The sequence below is a fragment of the Schistocerca serialis genome, chromosome 9 (genome assembly GCF_023864345.2).
Source record: "Schistocerca serialis cubense isolate TAMUIC-IGC-003099 chromosome 9, iqSchSeri2.2, whole genome shotgun sequence".
Taxonomy (NCBI): Eukaryota; Metazoa; Arthropoda; class Insecta; order Orthoptera; family Acrididae; genus Schistocerca; species Schistocerca serialis.
Genome location: NC_064646.1, coordinates 168111600 through 168133983, shown reverse-complemented (window position 1 = coordinate 168133983; position 22384 = coordinate 168111600). Strand labels below are relative to the sequence as shown.

The 22384-nt window shown below is 40.9% G+C and overlaps 1 protein-coding gene across 1 annotated transcript in view; it reads left to right on the top strand.

Annotated features, from left to right (window-relative positions):
• The window catches only part of LOC126419201 (snRNA-activating protein complex subunit 3-like), a 64984-nt gene that overhangs the window by 28633 nt on the left and 13967 nt on the right, over positions 1-22384 (top strand). The window contains exons 3-4 of the mRNA XM_050086336.1: positions 5958-6197; positions 10635-10882. Coding sequence (XP_049942293.1) covers positions 5958-6197; positions 10635-10882 — 488 coding nt within the window. The remainder of the gene's footprint in view (positions 1-5957; positions 6198-10634; positions 10883-22384) is intronic.

Below are 22384 nucleotides of genomic sequence, written 5' to 3'. Positions count from 1 at the left end.
GTTATAGTTGTGGAAAGGGGCCAAAATCAGTTACGGTCAGTTGCACAAAACATACAAACTTTATTTTCTTGATACACTTAATCAACATGCCGTTAAAAGAACCAATATGGCTGAAGACCAGGACACAACTTATTAAAGTTGCCTTAAGGAATACACATGGCTGAAGGCCTTGGTTACAAAATTTAACATGAAAACTCGGCTGAAGACCACACACTGGAGATAAAGAACTGAGGGCTTAAGGCCTGGATAACAAGAATTTCAGATAGAGAAGAAAATTTTAAACAAGTGACTTCAAATTTTAATTTAAGACATCTGAAGGCCTTATCTTAAAATATTTCATGTAAAATTTGGCTGAAGGCCACATACTGAACATAGAACAACTCAAGGCCTAAGACCTGGATAATAATGAGGATTTCAAATGGGCAAAATCCCCTTTCTTTTTTTTAAAAAAAGAAATGTTTAAGCAAGAATCTTCCAAGTTTTAATTTAAGATGGTTGAAGGCCTTATCTTAACATTAAAACAAACCAAATTAATAGATGGCTGAAGGCCTCGCACAGTACTTGAGACGAAAAGAAAATCACAATCTAAAACAACAGAACAGTGGTGCTCAGAAGTGCTCCAAGGGTCAGCCTGAGGAGGTAATGCTAACATAAGTTTAGATGAGACAGGCAGCCAAGCGTAATACTAAATAATCAGATGGCAACCCGACCCAGGAACGGCTGTAGGACCAACCAACAACCTAATAAATTCCCTTCCGCCCGACCAACAGAACGGCAACAGGAATATCACCGACGACGAGGATACCAGCAGCTCTACATCTTGAAAATTGGCGTCTAAATACAGTCAAGACACAATAACCATTCAGAAATATGAACAACACTAAAGGCTGTCGAACTACACGCCGTGCCAGACAGCATCAACATGGCGAGGAAAACACACCGTCAGAAAACTACGCTAACGACCAGGGCAGGTAAATGGAATGTTAACGGCCACAAGGCAGAAGATACCACTGGTGCACTTCACTAATAAGTATCAACCAATTCAATAGTTAAACACCATACAGGAAGACGGCTGCAAAATTTCGCCGACTCCAACACACCATACGTTGCTGCTTGCAGGAACGGCCCAGAAAGCAACAACTGGCAATGAACTAGGAGATGTCACAACAGTTGAGGTTTCATAACAGGTTAACTGAGCACTCAACTTCAGTGTCCAGGTTCGGTGGGCGATGAAATCTGTAGCTATCGCACCTAGCGCCTCAAAAATCCGACCATGCGTGCACACCGCTAGCGGCCCCAGCCTGACCTTGCACCACGGAGACTTGATCGCTGCTCTGTCCCTACTGACTAACTGCCACACACACGACACACTGAAATATAGCGCTCACACCAAAGATGGTACAGCAGTACTAGCATCAATAAGTGCTGCTGCTGCCACTGATGGAGGCAAGTCAGCAACTCGTTATGGCAGTAACTCGGAGAGAAATAAGACGCCACTCAATTGTGACAGATGCCAAAGAACAAGGCATCAATGCGAGCCAGTCACGGCTCAGTCAGACTTGTTGTTTGGAGGGGTGGGTGTAATACCCCGTGTTCTTCCTCATCACTGCCTCCTCTATACAGAGCATTTAGACCTACCAATGACACACCTCTATCAGTCAAGTGGATGAGCAGTGATAGATGTTGTACTCCCAGCAGAAAAGGCAGTATCTATTGGAGAGGCCAGTTCTTGAGGTACTTCGATATCCCTGGTGCTTGACTGACCATCAGCATTTTGCCAAACACACCCATTCAAAGCAGCTTCAGTCCCTTTTGAGCAGTCAGTGATTTTCATCTGCTTACAAATAGCAACTAACTCAACCTGTGCCCAAGAACAGCAATCACAGTGGGTCTGCATTTTGACTGGTATGCTGTTTTTTATGTAAATTGGTCTCACTGATATTGTTCTGACTTCATGATCTGTTACACCACAGGTATTACTAGTTGTGTTTAAGATTTGAAGCTGCAACACCCAAATGTGAGATAAAATTCACAAATTCCCTGAAGACAGTTTTGTGTCTCCAACTCCTATCAAGATTATGCTCACTAGAAGCTCACTAGTGCTGTCAGTGTACACTACTGTTGAACGGAGACAGTTATAATGTTCACAAAACATTATCTCATAAGGGATAAATTTGTAAGTCATAAAATTTCAGACACTGGCTTATAACAAACAGATAAGTGCATAGAAGAAGCTGAAAATATTATTCTCATGAAATTCAATAAAGGGGAAAAGATTTTCTAAAAAGATAATGTTGCAAAAGCTTATAGAATGCACAACTGTCGCTCATAATTTACTAAGAAGTAAGTTACATACCTCACACATAGGCCTCCAAAAATTCTCAAAAAGTGTGCTTCACTGTGTAAACACACATTTTGGAACGGTTCTTTTTGAACCAGGACATTGTTGCAAAAGAAGAATCATAAATTCAATCCACAGTTGATGATATAGTGTGAATTTTGTGTAGCACTTATTTATAATTGAAAATAAATGTCATGACACTCACTAGTTTTGACATAATCAGTAAAGTGTGGGAAAGTGACATGATCAGTAAAATGTTAAAAGCTAGTATTTAGAATTGAGTGTATCTGCCACATATAGTGTCACTTAAAGGAAAATCCAGAAGTTGGTTTATAGACAGTAAATAAATAACAAAAGGCATGGATTTTTTAATTAATCAAATTCTTGACACCTCCTACAGTGGCATCCTGAAGACAAACGCTGCAGCGTCAGTTTATCACAGTCAAAAGGAAAATTATGGAGCACCAACAAGCACATCTTTCTCTTGGTGCTGCTAACAATGAACTGTGCATTTTATGTCTTTGTATTCCCTATAAGAAGGCTTCCCAAACTTCGGGCCTGATTCTCTTGGTAATAAGATTTGCATCATCTAAGGAGCCACTGGTGCTATAGAATGGGATACTCTGTGTGAAGAATTTTCCTGTGGTGTTGTGTCCCAGAGATCTTTAAAATTTTTATATTCCTTTCCCACCATAGATAAAATTCAATCATTTAATATTTGTTGAGATAAAAATATTTTGTTCATGTTTCAGTTCAGTGGACTCGCATTCAGGAGGACGATAGTTCAATCCTTTTCCGGCCATCCTGATTTAGGTTTTCTGTGATTTTCCTAAATTGCTTCAGGCAAATGCCGGGATGGTTCCTTTGAAAGGGCATGGCCGACTTCCTTTCCCATCCTTCCCTAATCCGATGGGTCTGACAACGCTGTTTGGTCCCTTCCACCCAAATCAACCAACCAATCATACTTCAGTTATACATCATTTATAATCTCCATTTGTCGCCATGTTCTTACGTACAGCTTGTTTCGACAGAAAAACAGATTTCTTCTTCTAGCACACACTACATTGAATCAATCTTATTCAAATTAACTGCTAAAATTATTTGTAGAAATAAATGATGAATTAGCAAAACATGAGAGAATATGTTTCCTGAAAGAATATCAAACAGTTGAATTTTATCTAAGCTGGAAAAGGAATTTGATAGCTTTAAAAAATCTCTGGGACACAATACTAGTGGAAAACCAGAGATTGAACTTACTTACTGAAAAACTTTGTGCCATTGAATTGCATAAACAAAATGCAATGGATGTAACTGTATTTGTAGTGTCTAATGCACGGAAAAAGAAGTCTGAAGAACGAGCAAAACAAAAATTGCCGCATAATAAATGTAAACAACTAGGTCACTGTGCAGCGGAGTGTCAACTGAATGCTCTTGACTGCAGTAGCACATGGCAGGAAGAGAAGACAACTGGAAAGGCCATATTTACTTCACACACCATGGGTTCATCTACTACGAATTGCACTGACATAAATAAATGATTTTGTGATAGTGGCGGCATGAAGCATATCACTATGAAGAAACAGTACTTTGTTTTGTACAGTGCTAGAATGAAAAATATTTCATATGTGCCTGATGCAGGTGCTCATATGTTCGCAACCAGAGCCGCTGCATGTAAGTGCTACAGCAAAATTTTTTAGTATAAAAGTGTTAGAATTCAGGAAAAGGCCAGCGACAACATCGTCATGTTGGGCTGTGTGAAAAGTGGGCTTTACATGTTGAATATGCCTGTTGTTAGGCCAGAAAAGTCATTTGGAGGTGCTTGATATTATAAATGTTTTACTGATGATTCCAGTCCATATTTTAAATCATACTGGAAGGTCTTCCATTCCATTCCAAACAACTTTTCCATCAGAGCTGTGGTACAAGAAAGAAAGAAAAAAACTTCATCAACTCAGAATTTTTGGCACAGGTTGCTGTGTTAATATAAACAAAAAAATTTTATTCAATGTTTGATACAAGGCTGTCTTTGGACAGTTTGTTGGATATGTCAGTGAGAAAGATGGATTTATATTCTGGATACCTTCCAAAAATAATGTGATGATTCTTGATGTAAAATTTAAGCTGAAAACAGTTTGTAATTCCCGTTGTGATCATATTGAATTTGATATTCCTTGGCAACCCAGAAGAAGTCAATGTGAAGAAAAATTTAATGTACTTGATCCTGGAGAAAGTAAAGTATCAGATGACAGTAACATAGAATCAACAGAATTCTGTAATGAAGAAGCCTCCGAATTTTCTGGTGAAGATAAACTGGAAAACAGAAGACGACAAAGAAAAAACCAAATGGATAGTGTGTGGTGAGTTCTTGATGCTAACAAAAGCTAGTTCTTTGAATGTGAAGATCCATACAGTGCTTTTTTGCCGTTCAGGCGAATAGAAAGGATAAATGGATGCAACCTGTCAGTGAAGAAATAGAAGCGCTAAAGAGTGTTAGTTGAACGTCCCACAAATCCCAAAGTATTACAGAATCACTGGATTCCATACCAAAAAGTTGCAGTTGGTAGAAGCACTTGCTTCAAAGCCCCATTAGTTGTTAAGTGATATTTTCAGAAACCAGGAACTGATTGCGAAAATACAGTGTGTCCTGTTGTATTTTATGATACCATTAGAGTTTTTCTAGTGGTAGCTGCTTTAAAGAACATGTGTTGAAACAGTGTGAAGATAGCCTTTTTGAATGGAATGCATCAAGATAGTGAATATAGAACAACCACAAGGCTTTTAAGGTAATACACATCAAGTGTCTCTATTGGAATAGGGGCTCTGTTGACTCAAATAAGTCTTAGACTGCTGGGACAAACGTTTTATGAGAGTCTTGAAGTAAGTGGGTTTTCAAACAGTGCTGCAGATCCTTGTTGGTTTTATTGCACAATGAAAATAGACTTCCTGTGTCAATTTATGTTGATGGTGGTCTAATTATTGGCAAGTACAGCTTTCTCACTTAACACGAATTTGACATAGGGTACTATTGACAGTTTACATGGCTCCCCCCTCTGCACCCTTCTCTCCACCTCCCTCATCCCTTTCCACCTCCAGCCACTGACATTTGGCCTATAATTATTTCATATCAAGTGCTCATTTTGTACTAGTGCATTAGACAATAGTCAGAGATTTAAACAGATTGTTATTTCATTCAAATGACTTCATAGATTTCTAATTCATTTTTTATCCTTTGAAACATACTGGAGATTACGATGGGAGTAAAATTAATTTATTAAGGGATTGTTATGCTAGTAAACCTTTGGAAAAAGGCTATTTTAGATCACCTTTCCAGTCACTGAGAAAATAGGCTTTAACAGAAAAGAAAAAGTAGGAAGCTTAATTCAGATAAACAAGTAGCAGCAACAAGAAGGGGTGCCCTCAAGTGGTATTTGTGAAATATCAATGTTGGTTAATGACACCAGAATTAAGATTTCTCAAGGTGATATAGAAATTCTCATTTAAGCAGTCTCTCCCCACAGCGAACATATTTTTATGTGCACTTCAGCCATCTAATATTATGCATAAGTTCCTCCTATGCCTTTGTGTCCATTATTGATTTGGTTTATATTTCCTACAGACTAAACCAACACCTGAGGATGATCTTCGATCTTATGATGATATTGTAGCTGTTGTACATGTTTATGAGCCATTCAAACATACTGACACCAGACATGGAAGAGGTATATTTGCTGAAATACAGCTCCTTGGGAAGCAAACTTTGGCTGACCTCAGAGACAGGATAATCTGTCCAAAGGATCTCGAATGCCCTGGTGATGTCAGTGAGAGTGCTGTAGCAGCTCAGGGAAAAAAAGGAAAGGTAAGAAGCTGTACTACATATTGCAATGAATCTGTATTTGTTTGAAAACTTTTTGCATAATCCTCAGTGTGGATAAATGCAGTGCAACCTACTACAGTTGTAGCAAGTAACTTTTCATAATGTTAATTTTGCATTAATCTGGCTAATTTAGTAATTGCCAAAACACATTAACTCACGCACAGGCTAACCGCCTTCTCAAAGGGATCCTCCTCCCCTCACCCAAAACCATCCTTTGCAGACATTTCAGGAATTCCTCGCATCCAGTGTTGCCTCCCAGTCCTTCTTGAAGAACATCCCGACAACCCCCAACATCACCCCAGCTGAATCCTGTGCCATTAAGGAGCTGAAAACAGACCACTCTATTGTCATCCTCCCGGCGGATAAAGGCTCCACAACTGTGGTACTTGACCGTGTGGAGTATGTGGCAGAAGGACTGCGTCAACTCTCCGACACCTCAACCTACAAAGCTGTTACCCAGGATCCCATTCCCTCCATCCAGACTGAGCTGCAGAAAATCCTAAAATCCAAGGTCCCTCACAAGGCCTCACAACGGCTTCCATAGACTTACTCACTCCATCTGAGCCCCGTACTCCTACCTTGTACCTATTACCCAAAATCCACAAAGAGAACCATCCTGGCCGTCCCATTGTAGCAGTCTTCAAAGCCCCAACAGAACGTATCTCAGACCAACACCTCCAACCTATCACCCGCACACTCCCATCCTACATCAAAGACACAAACCACTTCCTAGAACGCCTCAAATCCATTCCCACTCGTCTCCCACCTGAAACCTTTCTTGTCACCATAGATGCTACATCCATTTACACAAAAATCCCACATACCCATGGTCTCTCTGCCCTTGAGCACTACCTCTCCCAACGCCCACCTGAAGATCTTCCAAAAACCTCGTTCCTTATCACGCTTACCAACTTCATCCTAACCCATAATTACTTCACTTTTGAAGGCCAGACCTACAAACAAATCAGGGGAACGGCCATGAACCAGGATGGCTCCGTCCTATGCTAACCTCTTCATGGGCCGCATGGAGGAGGCTTTCCTGAAGACCCAACAGCTGCTTCCCCTGGTCTGGTATAGGTTTATAGAAGACATCTTTGTGGTCTGGACTCATGGTGAAGAGACACTCCTTAATTTCCTCCATAACCTCAACTCCTTTTCGAATCTGAATTTCACCTGGTCCTTCTCCAAAACCCAAGCCACCTTCCTGGATGTTGACCTTCATCTTGTTGAAGCTCACATCCACACGTCTGTTCATATCAAGCCCACAAACAAACAACAGTACCTTCACTTTGATAGCTGCCATCCATTCCACATCAAACGCTCCCTTCCCTACAGCCTAGGTATTCGTGGCAAACGTATCTGCTCCAGTGACGAATCCCTCAACAATTACACCAATAACCTGACCTGTGCTTTCCTCTCCCGCAACTATCCTGCAGACCTTGTCCACAAACAGATCTCCCGAGCAATACATTCCTCCCCGTCCAACAACAATGTTCCTACCCCCAGACCACACAGAAGCATCCCCCTCGTCAGCCAATATTATCCTGGCCTCGAAAACATCAACAAATTACTCCGCCAGGGATATGACTTTCTCAAGTCGACCCCTGAAATGAGACCATCCCTTGACAAAATTCTCTCCACACCCCCCAGAGTTGCCTTTCGTCGCCCCCCTAACCTCCGTAACATCCTTGTTAAACCCTACAATATTCCCAGACTACCTACTCTACCCACCAGTTCCTACCCCTGCAACTGACCCCGCTGCAAAACCTGCCCCATGCATCCCCCCACAGCCACCTACTCCAGCCCCGCTACTGGTAAAACATACACAATTCAAGGCAGGGCCACGTGTGAAACTACACATGTCATTTATCAGCTGACATGGCTGCACTGCACAGCCTTTTACATCGGTATGACAACAACTAAACTGGCTGAGCACATGAACAGACGCAGATGAACTGTCCGCCTAGGAGATGTCCAATACCCAGTAACAGAGCATGCCCTCCAGCATAATTCTAGGGACCTAGGAACCTGCTGCACCGTATGTGCCATTTGGCTTCTCCCACCCAACACCAGTCCCTCTGAACTGCGGAGATGGGAACTTTCACTCCAACACATCCTTTCATCCCGCCATCCCCCTGGACTGAACCTACGTTAAACAACCTCACTCCCATTTACTATTCAGTCTTCTCTTCTTTCCCTTTCGTCTTTAGCCATTCATGCATCTTTTCATCCTACATAGTTGCGTTTATCTTTATACTGAATACCTCTTTACTTCTGTATGCATCCTCTTTGGTTTGAAGCTGGCACAGTACTTACAGTAGAATATCTTTGGCTTCCCTCTGACAACCATCGCTCCATCCTTGCTACCCTCCCTGTTTTCCTTTCCCTGTTGCTTCATAACCTGGGTTGTGAATAACTGAATCCACTTTCCCTTCTTCCCTTTCTTTCCCCTCTCTCCTCCCTGATGAAGGAACATTTGTTCGGAAAGCTAGGAACGTAAATTTTCGGTTCTGTTTTTTGTGTATCTATCGGCTGTGCTGAGCTGCGGTAAGTACTGGCCAGCCCCTCTATCTCTTTGTTAGTATTTGTTTCACATCTTTATATGAGGTTTTCCATTAATCATTTATAATCTGATATCTGTGATTTTGGAATCTCTGCTTGACTGAGATGTAATGCAAGTCAATCGTCCCATATCTCCTGGCAATTTCCAAGAACGATCATACTTCCTCCTCTTGTGATTCTAAGAAGAGTATTCGCAATTACTACCTGAAATTTACTGCAGAACTCAATCAGCGTTTCTCTTCTCTCATTCCTACTGCCAAGCCCATATTCTCCCATAACCTTTTCTTGTACACCTTCTGCTACAACCAAATTACAGTCCCCCATAACTATTAGATTTCATCTTCCTTTATGTGCTGGATCACCTGTTCAATATCTTTGTTCTCTCTCTCTCTCTCTCTCTCTCTCTCTCTCTCTCTCTCTCTCTCTCTCTCTCTCACACACACACACACACACACACACACACACACACACACACACACACACACTCACACACTCACACTCTTCTGCTTGTGACATCCGCATGTATACCTGAACTATCGTTGTTTGTGTTCATTTGCTGTTGATTTTGATGAAACCAACCCTGTTGCTGAACTGTTCACAGTAACTCACTCTGTGCACTACCTTGCTATTCATAACAAATCCTACTCCAGTTATACCATTTTTCTGCTGCTGTTGATATTATCCTATACTCATCTGACCAGAAATCCTTGTCTTCTTCCCATTTAACTTCATTGATCTGTACTATGTCTAAATTGAATCTGAATGTTTCCTGTTTCATATTTTCTACTTTCCCGACCAAGTTCAAACACTACACACTCATTTCAGAATGAGACTTAAATAATTGTGTAATTATATATAGACACTACACATTATGTGAGGTGAGATGGTGTAGTAGTTAAGACAAATGTACCTCTATTCAGAAGGAGTGAGGTTTAATTCTTCTTCCAGCCATCCTGGTTTGTTTTCTATGGCGTACCTAAATCACTTCAGGTGAATGTGAGAATTGTTCCTTGTAAAGGTTGTTGTCTATTTCATATCCCATCCTAGTCCAATTCCGAAGTAGACAAGACAGCATTTCAAGTGGTGTTGTGTGTAGGAATAATGGTATACATTTAAACTCTTTTCAATAATATGTCAATTTCCTGGACTTGTCAAAAGTCCCTGCCCAGTCAGAATGCAGATTAAATTCATGCAAGTCAGAGATCAAACTTCATTGTCTGCACCATTCAATACAGAAGTCTGATTTTGGTTTTGCATTTTGTGGTACCCAGTTGATGACAGCAGCCAGAGCCCATACAGTTTACTTCTGGCTTGATTGTGTGTGTGTGTGTGTGTGTGTGTGTGTGTGTGTGTGTGTGTGTGTGTGTGTGTGTGTGTGTGTGTAACAGACTGTCAGTGAATGTTACACCAAAAACAACTGAGAGAAGTGTAGTTTGCAACACACAACACTTACCCACCCATGCTTATTTTTCCTGTCAGGTTTCGGCCTCTGAAAAATGTGACTTGTTGTGCTATCTCATATGTATTCTCAGGATCCTATGAACACAGTATAGAACCTCATCGACTAACTTAACTTGTCCAACAAGAGTTTTTGGGGAGGCTGGTGTTTACATTAATTGTAATCACATTTCATCTTCAGAGTTTCTGTTTGGGTAAGGTACGAACTCAATATCATAAATTGGCTATTTACAGCTGCTAGTGTTTTATATCCAATAAGATTTTATATGTACCTTGTACCAGAGTCTTTGGTTCCATAAATTGTTTTAAGATCTGCTTTAGATTAACTGTACATTCTATTTATTATTCTCAGTAATTATTTTAAAAATTTTAATCCAAGATTTACATTATGTTCTGTAGGATATACTCCCTTCAAGTTTTATTTTTATTGAGGATGTCTTCTATAATGACAAAAGGACACCTGGTAATATTGATTACAGTTCCGAAATAAGAACTTGGGCTGAGTCACAAGGAGTAAGCCTAGCATCACTGGAAACTAAGAGCATGGAAAAGACAAAAGTAACAGATCTATGTCTAAGATTTGGTCGTCCATATGTTTTTGTGCACATGGGCAACTGTGAGCATCTCGTAGTCTTCCGCACTGCAAGGTATGTTTATATCACATAGTTTATGGCATGAATTTTTAGTTACTTTGTCGCAGTTGTAAATGGAATTCAATGTAGAATCCAAAAAAGTTAAAAATGAATCAGTTACGTTAATAGTCATTTACAAACCAATATTTTGCATATCTAGTAGGAAAATAGCTGCATAGAGTTAAGCAGGGTGGAAGAATAACTGGGCAAGAATAAACACAGGAGGTCTGTTTGGCCTCTATTGATGTTTTTTTGAAAATGCTGAAGAAGTGGGAGGGGGCTGAGTGGCGGGGGGCAGGGGGGGGGGGGGACAGGAGTGGTCTAGTTTGTGACTGGAAACATTAATGAAAAGCTTCTAGAAATAAAATCAAATGTCACAAAAATACTAGTGATGAATATATGTAAGTTTCAACTTGTAATTGAATATGGTTATAGAAGTTTGAAGCTTTCTGAAATTGTTTATTCCAATGGCTGAGAATTGTATTTATCATCAGGTTGGATGCCCTTAGAGCCATTGTGCACAGCGACTGTGATGTAATTCAAGTAGGAAATGTCAGCAGTCAGTTGTGATTCAATCTGTTTTTTACTGCAGATCTAAATTTCAGCTACAGTATAACTACCATCAGTGCATATGAAATGAGTCATGTGGATTAACAGGCTCGTAAATGCACATTTTATTAATTGACTTAAGCATCTATGATAGTGGTTTCATAAGTCTGATAAAAAAGAAAGAAGAAATGTTTGTTTTAGAAACAACTCCCCTTACTTCTCCCTTTTTAGGGGTACACACTTGGCCTAGTGGTCCTCCAGCTTTTTCATCCCATCGGAAAAATAGGTTCTGTCCAGCTTTTTAAAATAATCGTCAGCTGCAATATTACTTCATTTGGTGAAAATTGTTTCACCTCAAGCCCTAGTGTCAAGTTAGGAACAGGAAGAAACCACTTGGGGCTAAGTGTGGTCAATAGGGTGAATGAGGAACCAATTCAGAGCCCAGTTCATACACTATCACCATTGTTATCACAGGTCTGTTGGATGGTGCATTATCCTGATGAGAGCGCTTTTTTGTGTGGTCTTTATTAAGCCAACGCAAGTTTTAGACAATCCAACAATGAAGCAAAACAGATCCAGTTATGGTTCTGCCTTTATCCAGTTGATCCAAGAATACTATTCATTGGAATCCCAAAAATCTGTGGCCATCACCTTACCAGTGACTAAATGGTTTTTGGCCTACTTTGGTGCACTTTCACCAGCCTTTGTCCATTGTTTTGACAGCTGTTTTGACCATGGTTTGTAGTGATGGATCAAAGTTTCATCAAGAGTCATAAATAACCGCAAAAAGTCTTTCAGACTGTGATTAAATTTCACAAGACAACATGTTGAAGTGTTGTGCCGGATGCACTTTTGGTAGATAGTGAGCTATCGCAACGCCCACCTTGCATATAGTTTCTTCATAACCGATTCTCCGTGCAGGAGATGCCTATAGTCTCAGCAATCTCACGAATTTGTGTTCAGTGGTCTTGCATTACCATATCATGGATTTTGTCAATGGTCTCCTTTGTGGTGATCTCAGTTAGATGGCCTGGGTGCACTTCATCTTCAGTGCTTGTCCGATCCTGTTTAAATTTATTACTTCAAAATGCTGAAGTTGCTCTATCATCATTACGGTTTAGATACATTTACTACTAGGAGTTCATAAAGTCAAACTTAGTCACTCATTTAGTTATATTTTGGTTGGTTACATTTTTTTATATAAATATTAGTGCTAGATCTGGTTTTCAAAATACAGTCTGACATGACAGTCGCATATGATGTGGTCCTTCATACCTAATGGTAATGACTGATTAATGTAACTAGGATGTAAATGATTGGTAGCTTGACAATTTGTGCCTATTTTTAAGCACTTTATTTTCTAACCTATTTTACATTATGAATACCATTTACATCACATTTATGTGGTGACTGATGTTTGTGTTTACACATCTCGTGGATTATTACGCAATGATTATCCCAGTGTTTAGCATTTAGATATTGCAGAGGTTTGTATCTGCTTGCTATGGGATAGATGTTTGTCTGTATTTGGAACTTTCTTCTACGTCTACCACATTCTTCCAAAGCAGTGAAGTCTTGAGAAATAATTATAGCTGCGCTTCCCCTCCCTCTCCCCCCCCCCCCCCCTTTCTCTTTGTTCTGTACTCTCTTCATTCAGTGACTGGATTAGCCAATGGTTCCTGAAATCCTCTCGAACAGAGTTGTTAATGAGGTTTTTTTTCTCTTTCTTGTTTGCCTCTTCCTGTGTGAATTTGATGGTGTTGCATGTAATCATACACCACCGATGATGAACTTTGAAAGTACGTATGACATGGAGACTGCAGTCTGTGCTTTGTGGTAGAGAGTTAGCAAGAAGAAAGCTCAAAGTGTACAGGTTGGCAGGCAACAGTCACATAGGCACCTGTCCCTTTGGGACGGAGTGATGGAATCACATAACACTCACAACCTGAATGTGTTTCTGTGCCAGTGCCTTGTTACTTTACACGAGCTCTTTTTGTCGTCAGTGTTTCTGTTCCTTGTGCTTGGGTATAGTATAGTGTCGGTGTTGACAGTGACATAGAAAGTTTCTCCTATTAATTTCCTACGTGTGTCGCTTCTGTACGCTGAGTGATCCTCAATTTTTGAATGAATGCTTTTTGCATTACTTTGTATGGCTCTATTACAAATACATGAAAAGCCAATTTTCTGAAACATTATTTATGGTGGTGTAAATTCCTTGGTGGAAGACAGGTAATGGACGTAGTAAAGGTACTAACTCGCTGAACAGTTGAGGTGCTGAGTTGTTGACAGGCTCATAAACAAGTCTCTCTCTCTCTCTCTCTCTCTCTCTCTCTCTCTCTCTCTCTCTCTGCAGTCCTTTCCCTTCACCCCTCTTCCTTCCCCTTCAACCCTTCTGCCTAAAGAACGAGCCACTGTCTCCGAAAGCTTGCCTAATTATAACCTTCTAAATGTGTGTGTTCTGCTGCTGCTTGATGAGTACATTTTTTAATCTATACAATTCAATTATTTATCTAAAAACACAGATGATGTGACTTACCGAACGAAAGTGCTGGCAGGTCGATAGACACACAAACACACACACGAAATTCAAGCTTTCGCAACAAACTGTTGCCTCATCAGGAAAGAGGGAAGGAGAGGGAAAGACGAAAGGATGTGGGTTTTAAGGGAGAGGGTAAGGAGTCATTCCAATCCCGGGAGCGGAAAGACTTGCCTTAGGGGGAAAAAAGACAGGTATACACTCGCGCGCGTGCACACACACACATATCCATCCGCACGTACACAGACACAAGCAGACAGTTATGTGTCTGTGTCTGTGTATGTGCAGTTGGATATGGGTGTGCGTGCGAGTGTATACCTGTCCTTTTTTCCCCCTAAGGTAAGTTTTTCCGCTCCCGGGATTGGAATGACTCCTTACCCTCTCCCTTAAAACCCACATCCTTTCGTCTTTCCCTCTCCTTCCCTCTTCCCTGATGAGGCAACAGTTTGTTGCGAAAGCTTGAATTTCGTGTGTATGTTTGTGTTTGTTTGTGTGTCTATCGACTTGCCAGCACTTTCGTTCGGTAAGTCACATCATCTGTGTTTTTAGATATATTTTTCCCACGTGGAATGTTTCCCTCTATTATATTCAATTAAATTATTTAACTACTATCTTTGATATTTTTGACTCTGGTTCTATTAAGTCTATTACTTTCATTTTATTTCTTTATTCAGGGTGTGAAAACTTCATTGTAGATTGTTTTCATTGGCAGTAAGTTAATCAGTGTCAACCTGCATATAGAACTGAAGGAGTCTTTGAAGAAGAATAGCAGTAGTATCTTTGATCAATTCAGCCTCTTTGTTCAATTCAGCCTCTTTGTTCAATTTCATTGTGTATCAGCATGTACGAATATAAGTTTTTGAGAATTTTTGGAAGTTTCAGTTGTTACTTGTAATGTATTTCATAGTAAACCAGTATTTTTGATTTACTTATTGTAGCATATATTATAACTAGCGTACCATGTGAAATTGAGTGTTCCCTTTTAAGCATGAATGTATAGTGTCTACATTTATTATAAATTAATGCTATTGTTGAGTTTGTTGGTGACACTAACATCTAAAAGTATTTCAAGAGATTAATAACTTTTATCTTGGTTTTATTTATTTTTTAATAGAAATCTCAATAGCATTCTAATTAACCAACAGGCGTATTTGGGAGTTACTTGTTTATTATTTTATAAAGTGTTGCACATGCCACAGTACAGCTCAGCTGTGAGTGCTGTCGTCGTACAAACGATTAGTTAGTTGACATTTAGAAGTAGCTGTAAATCACCATTACTAATCTCAAATGATTGGAAGCTGTTGCAAATAGGTGTATTGGGAGGGCTCCCAAGAGTCATGTAGAGGAGATATAAAAATCTCAACCTCTGTCCTCTGCTGTGAACACTGTTTCTTCTACAGGTAATAGAGCATCAGTCACCGCTATTCGCACACTCGACTGTGAGTGGCATGTCAGTAGTAGGGTTAGGTACCCTATGTGGGGGAGACAAGAACCAGGGCTAGTTCAGGGTTCCACACCCAGCCCCTAGCAATGAGTTTGAGGTGCTGTCTTAAACTTAAACTGAGCCAGTGAGACTCACTTCACCTGTTGGGGAAGATGCTGTGTTCTGTGCCAAGAGCAAGCAAACACAAAAGGACAGGGGTCTATTAATCCTTGGCAGTCCAAACGTATGGTAAATAATGGGACCCTGTACGGAAATAGTTGTAAGAGATGGGAAGGAACATCAGGTGCACTTAATCTGTTTGCCTGGGGACCTCATTAACCATGTTGAAGAAGCTATTCCAGATGCCATCGAGGTAAAAGGATCCAACCAACTGCAGATTATGGTGCGCATTGGGACAAATTATGCCTGTTATCTGGGATCTGAGGCCATATGTGGAGTGTTCAAGAAAGTGGCATAGAAGGTTGAGATGATCAGCCTTTCTGATGGAATTTCAATAAAGCTCACAATCTGCAGCAATGCTACCAAAGCTGACCACAGCCCCCTGGTTCTGTGTAGAGTGGAGGGGCTAAACTAGAGACTTCAAAGGTTCTAAAAATCAAGGCTACAATGTCCTGGACTTACCCCATAGGGTTGAGATCTGGAGGATCCACCTAAATGGGTCAGGTGTATGCCACACATTCGACGCTGCTGCCCAGGTAGCTTTCGGTGTGTGGGGTGTGCATGTAATGGCCTTTTTAGATGTTTCTTCATCTAGTCCAGATAAGCATGGCTATAATAGATACAGACATGTCAGTAGATCAGCAGAAATTCCTCAGTAGATAAGAGTAATTAAAATCCTAGTGATTAACTGCCAAAGAACTTGCAACAAAGTGCCAGAAATCGTGGAGGAATAAAGAAAAACAGAAGGTGGCTGCAAAGCAGCTTGGCAAGGTGCAGACTGGTCTGCTTAGCCATAACAGATGGAATTAGCAGCACATTCATTGCTGGGATGGAGACCCACATGCACTGCTGGTATGGAGACCATACTGGGCATGCCCCATCTGCTTTTTGACAAACAGCGTGTAAGGATGCCATCCCTGAAGTTCACTTTGTGAGAACAGGATCTGAAAACCCATGTCCTTGCGTCAAACTGCCTTTCACTTTCATTGTCTTCATTGAAGTTTGCTCTAGTATCATATCAGACCATACACCACACCAAAATTGTGACTGTGAAAAAATTGGGACTTTGTACGGGCGCTGATGACTGCACAGTTGAGCATCCCACAAACCAATCATCATCATCTCTGAAATTTATCACGTCGCCTAGTGGTGAAGTAGCCTTCAGTTGTAAATTGTTGAATTCAGTAGCATCCATTCAGTTTACCAATGTGAGCATGTCTTGTAAATAATGATGAGCAGTTTTAGCATACAGGAAATGACCAGCAATGCAAAAGTACAGTAGCATTTCCTGCCTGGTATTTAAATACAGCCGGGCGAGATTAGCCGAGCTGTCTAAGGCGCTGCAGTCGTGGACTGTGCAGCTGGTCCCGGCAGAGGCCCGAGTCCTCCCTCGGGCATGGGCGTGTGTGTTTGTCCTTAGGATAATTTAGGTTAGGTAGTGTGTAAGCTTAGGGACTGATGACCTTAGCAGTTAAGTCCCATAAGATTTCACACACATTTGAACACAACATTTAAATACAGTTTCCAGGACATTCAGCCACAGTGAACTGTTTTGTGGACATAACCATGCGATAACATGACACACATAATTTAGCTGTTTTTCCTCTTGCTTCAATGTTGCAAATCACGTTTTTGAACTCTATTATCATATTTATGTAATCTTTGTATTCAAGGCATTTGAATACAGAAGGTCTTTTATGGGGAAGTAACATTTCCTCAGTTATTATCGTTTCATTATCTTTGAACTTAGTCTCCTGAAAGGTGTAATATGACAATACTATGTGAACCAGTGTATGTGCTTTGCTCTGCTCAAACAAACGCATGCCCACTCAAAACTGTACCGAAACTGTTCCCAGGAAATATTGTGGATTGTAAGTCTCTAAGGCACTTCCTGCCATTATTGTACCAATGCACTCCAATAAGGGTATTGATTGATGACGACGACGACGTAGTAGTAGTAGTAGTAGTAGTAGTCCCATACTTCTTGACAGAGCGTAGGGGAACGATTTGGGAGACATGCACCGCCATACTTGGCAAGGTCCAAGGGGAGGTGGTTTACCAGTGCCTTCGTCTGACTGTAATGGGGATGGATGAGGATGATGATGATGAGGATGATGATGATGATGATGATGATGACACAAATACACCCAGTCATCTCGAGGCAGGTGAAAATCCCTGACCCTGTCGGGAATCGAGAACGCTACCGCGAGACCACGAGCTGCGGACCAGTGACGGTATTAGAAGGTGAAATACACCCAAACGTACAGTGGCATGTTCTAAATTACTGCCTTCACTTCCAACAATATCCATCGCCATCAGATAAAGTGAATTATCGAATGTGGCAAAAGTCACCTTTGATCATGTTTTATGCGTTTTTTTCAGTGCTGTTAGAAGAAATGTATATATTGTCATAAAAAGTTGGAGGATAGTTTAAGAATGGGAGGCACAATTTTTTGGAACAAACGGACTTTTTGTGGCTTCTTCCACTCCGGCACGCCAGTGAATTTCTTCCACTTTCCGTAAAGCCACAGAATCTCATATTCAGAGAGCAGTTCCTTCAAGCACTCAGGGTCATCAAAATTGAGATCCTGTATAATAATATTGTTTAAGCCATCATGATTTGCTTTTTGATAAGTGATCAGCTAAGGTGCCCCAACTGTAGACAAAAATTCAGAAGGTGAATGTCTTCTTTCCCGATAAGTGTTCTTGTCAGACCATAGCTGTATAAGGAGTGACTACCATAATTCTTACCACGTAATGGGAAGTATTCAAAGCGTCAGTCACGCAGATGTAAAATCAGTGTTATCACAGATGAACTGGATGACTGCTTCACTGGTTATGTTCAAATGCTCAGGTCATGCAGTCGAAGATGTCTCAAATAGGAAGCTTCCATGTATGGAGCTGCAAATCCAATTGCACTAAGAGTCGACAATGTCTTGATCTGAATCTTTTGTACATGAATGTACTGAGCCCAATTCAATAATGGAGATAGAAATGACCAGGGCCTTACTGCAGAAATCACTGCATGTGCAATGCAACTCACATTTTTTCCATGTATCTAGAGGGTTTTGTTTGTTTTTTTCAAAATCAACAACTCAAAGAAATGGACAATGTTTCAGAGATCTTTGATTGGACACCTGACAAAAAATTGTCAGGTGGGGATATTCTGATGTATTATAGACCTGTGTACAGATGTCCTCATGAAGTGTGTCTGCAACAGCACATACAATTCTCAGGTATTCGTGTGGATCAGATAGCTTCCTGTTATAGGAACTATCAGACAGTATTTTACAGCCTGTACATTCAAAATACACTATTGTGCTCTTTTTAAGTCTGTCAGCAGTCATTATTTCTGCACCATACTTCCAGAAGAGTCAGGTTTTTATGGGCCTTACAAGTGCCTCCCAGTCATTTGTGATTTTCACCTTGAACTCTTGCAATGTAAGCTGACACTCTTCTGATTGTTTGCTGTATGAAGAAGTAATTTCCATTGCTTCAGCTGTCTGTGTGGATTGAGGACTTCCTTGTTCTCCTCCATCCCTGACGGCCGGTAAAAATCCTTCTTATAAAACAATGAGCACCTTTAGCAGATATGTCCTCATCACGAATATTTTCCAATACTTCACGAGCCCAGTCTTCACCTCGCCTTTCAGCTACCCCAGTAACAGTACCTCATAATTAAAGTTTCATCACTTTAGAACAATATTTTGCTTTGATTGGAGAAATCTGCTTAGTTTCTCCCAAATAACATCAGTTTCCTCACCAGAATAAAAGCTGTGTTTCTTAACATCAGATATCTTCTTGTATGATCAAACATTCAACATTGTTGGTGCAGGGCCTTTTGTTAAAGATGACCTAATCAGTTTTGGTTTATTGTACTTCTCCTGACAAGCATTTTGCACTTCAACTTCAGTCAGACCGGTTAATAACTTATGATGTGCTGCGATTTTTCTATCCTGGCTGTATTGTGATTGGGTAAATTGCCATAGCACATAAGCACACCTCCATATGATCTGGAGCACACATTTTAAATGCACTGGCCACAAAACTAAACTCAAATGAGGAAATGAGAATTTTCCAAAGCACAAGGAGTTTCGGAACACATACCCCGCACAACACAGGAAGACTGGGCGCAGCTAACAGTGGAAATAATAACAAAGGAACAGCAGTCTCTGCTGGTTATGACATGTAAATCAAGGGAGATCTACAGATACGTCTATACGTGAAGATGGGATAGAGTTATGTCTTCCTATTGGAAATTTCATTACACTGAATAACTTTGACTTACAGAAAAACAACAAAATGGAATTACCGTGGCTTTCAATGTATGAACGCTTAATAGTGCCTAAGACTAAAAAACTATGTGCTTTTTTAGCATGATATTTCATGCTCTACTACTTTAACTTCACATTTTTCATTTGGAGTAGCTGTTTTTGAGTTACAGGCATTGAAACTGACACACACACACACACACACACACACACACACACACACACACACAGAGTTGTCCTGAGGGTTTAGAAGGTTGAAAGCTTGGATTCTGCATACTCTCGACTACATACACAAGATTAAAAAAAAAAAATTCTACCTATTTTCTGCAAGAGGGGCTTCTTTTGTGATGCCATTACTGGACTATTAGCCCATGCACTGAGTGGTTGCTGGATTCATTACAGATTGTATAACATACGCACAGTTTCTTATAAGTTGCAAATAGCATGTGGATCTCCATCGATGAGAAAGAAAATAACATCAGACAACTAAGTCAGTTTTACTTGGGCCTAACAGAGCAGCATTTATGTAACTACACTACTGGCCATTAAAACTGCTGCACCAAGAAGAAATGCAGATGATAAACGGGTATTCATTTGACAAATATATTATACTAGAACTGAGATGTGATTACATTTTCACACAATTTGGGTGCATAGCTCCTGAGAAATCAGTACCCAGAACAACCACCTCTGGCCGTAATAACGGCCTTGATACGCCTGGGCATTGAGTCAAACAGAGCTTGGATGCCGTGTGCAGGTACAGCTGCCTATGCAGCTTCAACACGATACCACAGTTCATCAGGAGTAGTGACTGGTGTATTGTCACGAGCCAGTTGCTCGGCCACCATTGACCAGACGTTTTCAATTGGTGAGAGATCTGGAGAATGTGCTGGCCAGGGAAGCAGTCGAACATTTTCTGTATCCAGAAAGGCCCGTACAGGACCTGCAATATGCGGTTGTGCATTATCCTGCTGAAATGTAAGGTTTCGCAGGGATCGAATGAAGGGTAGAGCCACGGGTCGTAACACATCTGAAATGTAACGTCCACTGTTCAAAGTGCCGTCATTGCGAACAAGAGGTGACTGAGACGTGTAACCAATGGCACCCCATAGCATCACGCCGGGTGATACGCCAATATGGCGATGATGAATACACGCTTCCAATGTGCGTTCACTGCGATGTCGCCAACACGGATGCGACCATCATGATGCTGTAAACAGAACCTGGATTCATCCGAGAAAATTATGTTTTGCATTCATGCACCCAGGTTCGTCGTTGAGTACACCAACGCAGGCGCTCCTGTCTGTGAAGCAGCGTCAAGGATAACCGCAGCCATGGTCTCAGAGCTGATAGTGCATGATGCTGCAAACATCGTCGAACTGTTTGTGCAGATGGTTGTTGTCTTGCAAACTTTCCCATCTGTTGACTCAGGGATTGAGACGTGGCTGCACAATCCGTTACAGCCATGCGACTGCTAGTGATAAGAGGCCATTGGGATCCTGCACGGCATTCCGTATTACCCCCCTGAACCCACCGATTCCATATTCTGCTAACAGACATTGGATATCGACAAATGCGAGCAGCAATGTCACGATACGTTAAACCGCAATCGCGATAGACTACAATCCGACCTTTATCAAAGCTGGAAACGTGATGGTACGCATTTCTGCTCATTACACGAGGCATCACAACAACGTTTCATCAGGCAACGCCGGTCAACTGCTGTTTGTGTATGAGAAATTGGTTGGAAACTTTCCTCATGTCAGCATATTGTAGGTGTCGACACCGACACGAGCCTTTTGTGAATGCTCTGAAAAGCTAATCATTTGCATATCACAGCATCTTCTTCCTGTCGGTTAAATTTCGCGTCTGTAGCTTGTCATCTTCGTGGTGTAGCAATTTTAATGGCCAGTAGTGTAAATATATTATGACATACACATCAGTCTTTTAATCGTAACTGACAAAATTTTTTTAAAGATATATGAATGTAGAAAATACATGCACCAGCATAGGTAAAAGCGAATCTTAGTAGACCAGCTTATCTCAGACAGAATGAGGTAAAATGGAAGCCCCTTTACAATTATAAATCTTTAACTTGGGTGCATCCTTACTACCAGAATCCTGCCAGCCAAACCAGCAGCCAGTAGTGTAAGCCTTATCAGCTAACAGCAGACAAAATTCATTAGCAAAAGCACAGGGGTTTCCATGAACCGAGGCTGTCCCTTTATCACGCACGAGTAGTAGTGTTCACCATAATTCCTATGTTAGGCCTATCAGAATTACGGATTGTATGTGTGCCCACGTCCACCAACCAAGACAGCAGGATACAGGCCTAGTTGATCTCCAGAGTACAACCTGCTACCGCACAGGCAGAGGGCAGCAGTCGTAGGCGCACTCCTCAAAGTAAACATCCACTATCCAGATGTGGTGTGTGGGCCTCCACAGCTAATTTTACATAACTCCTTTGATTTAAGAGGAGACAGTTGGTAAATGGGATTGACGTACACAGACAACAGAGAAACTATAGATAGGAGATGAAACCAAAGGCATTCTGCATG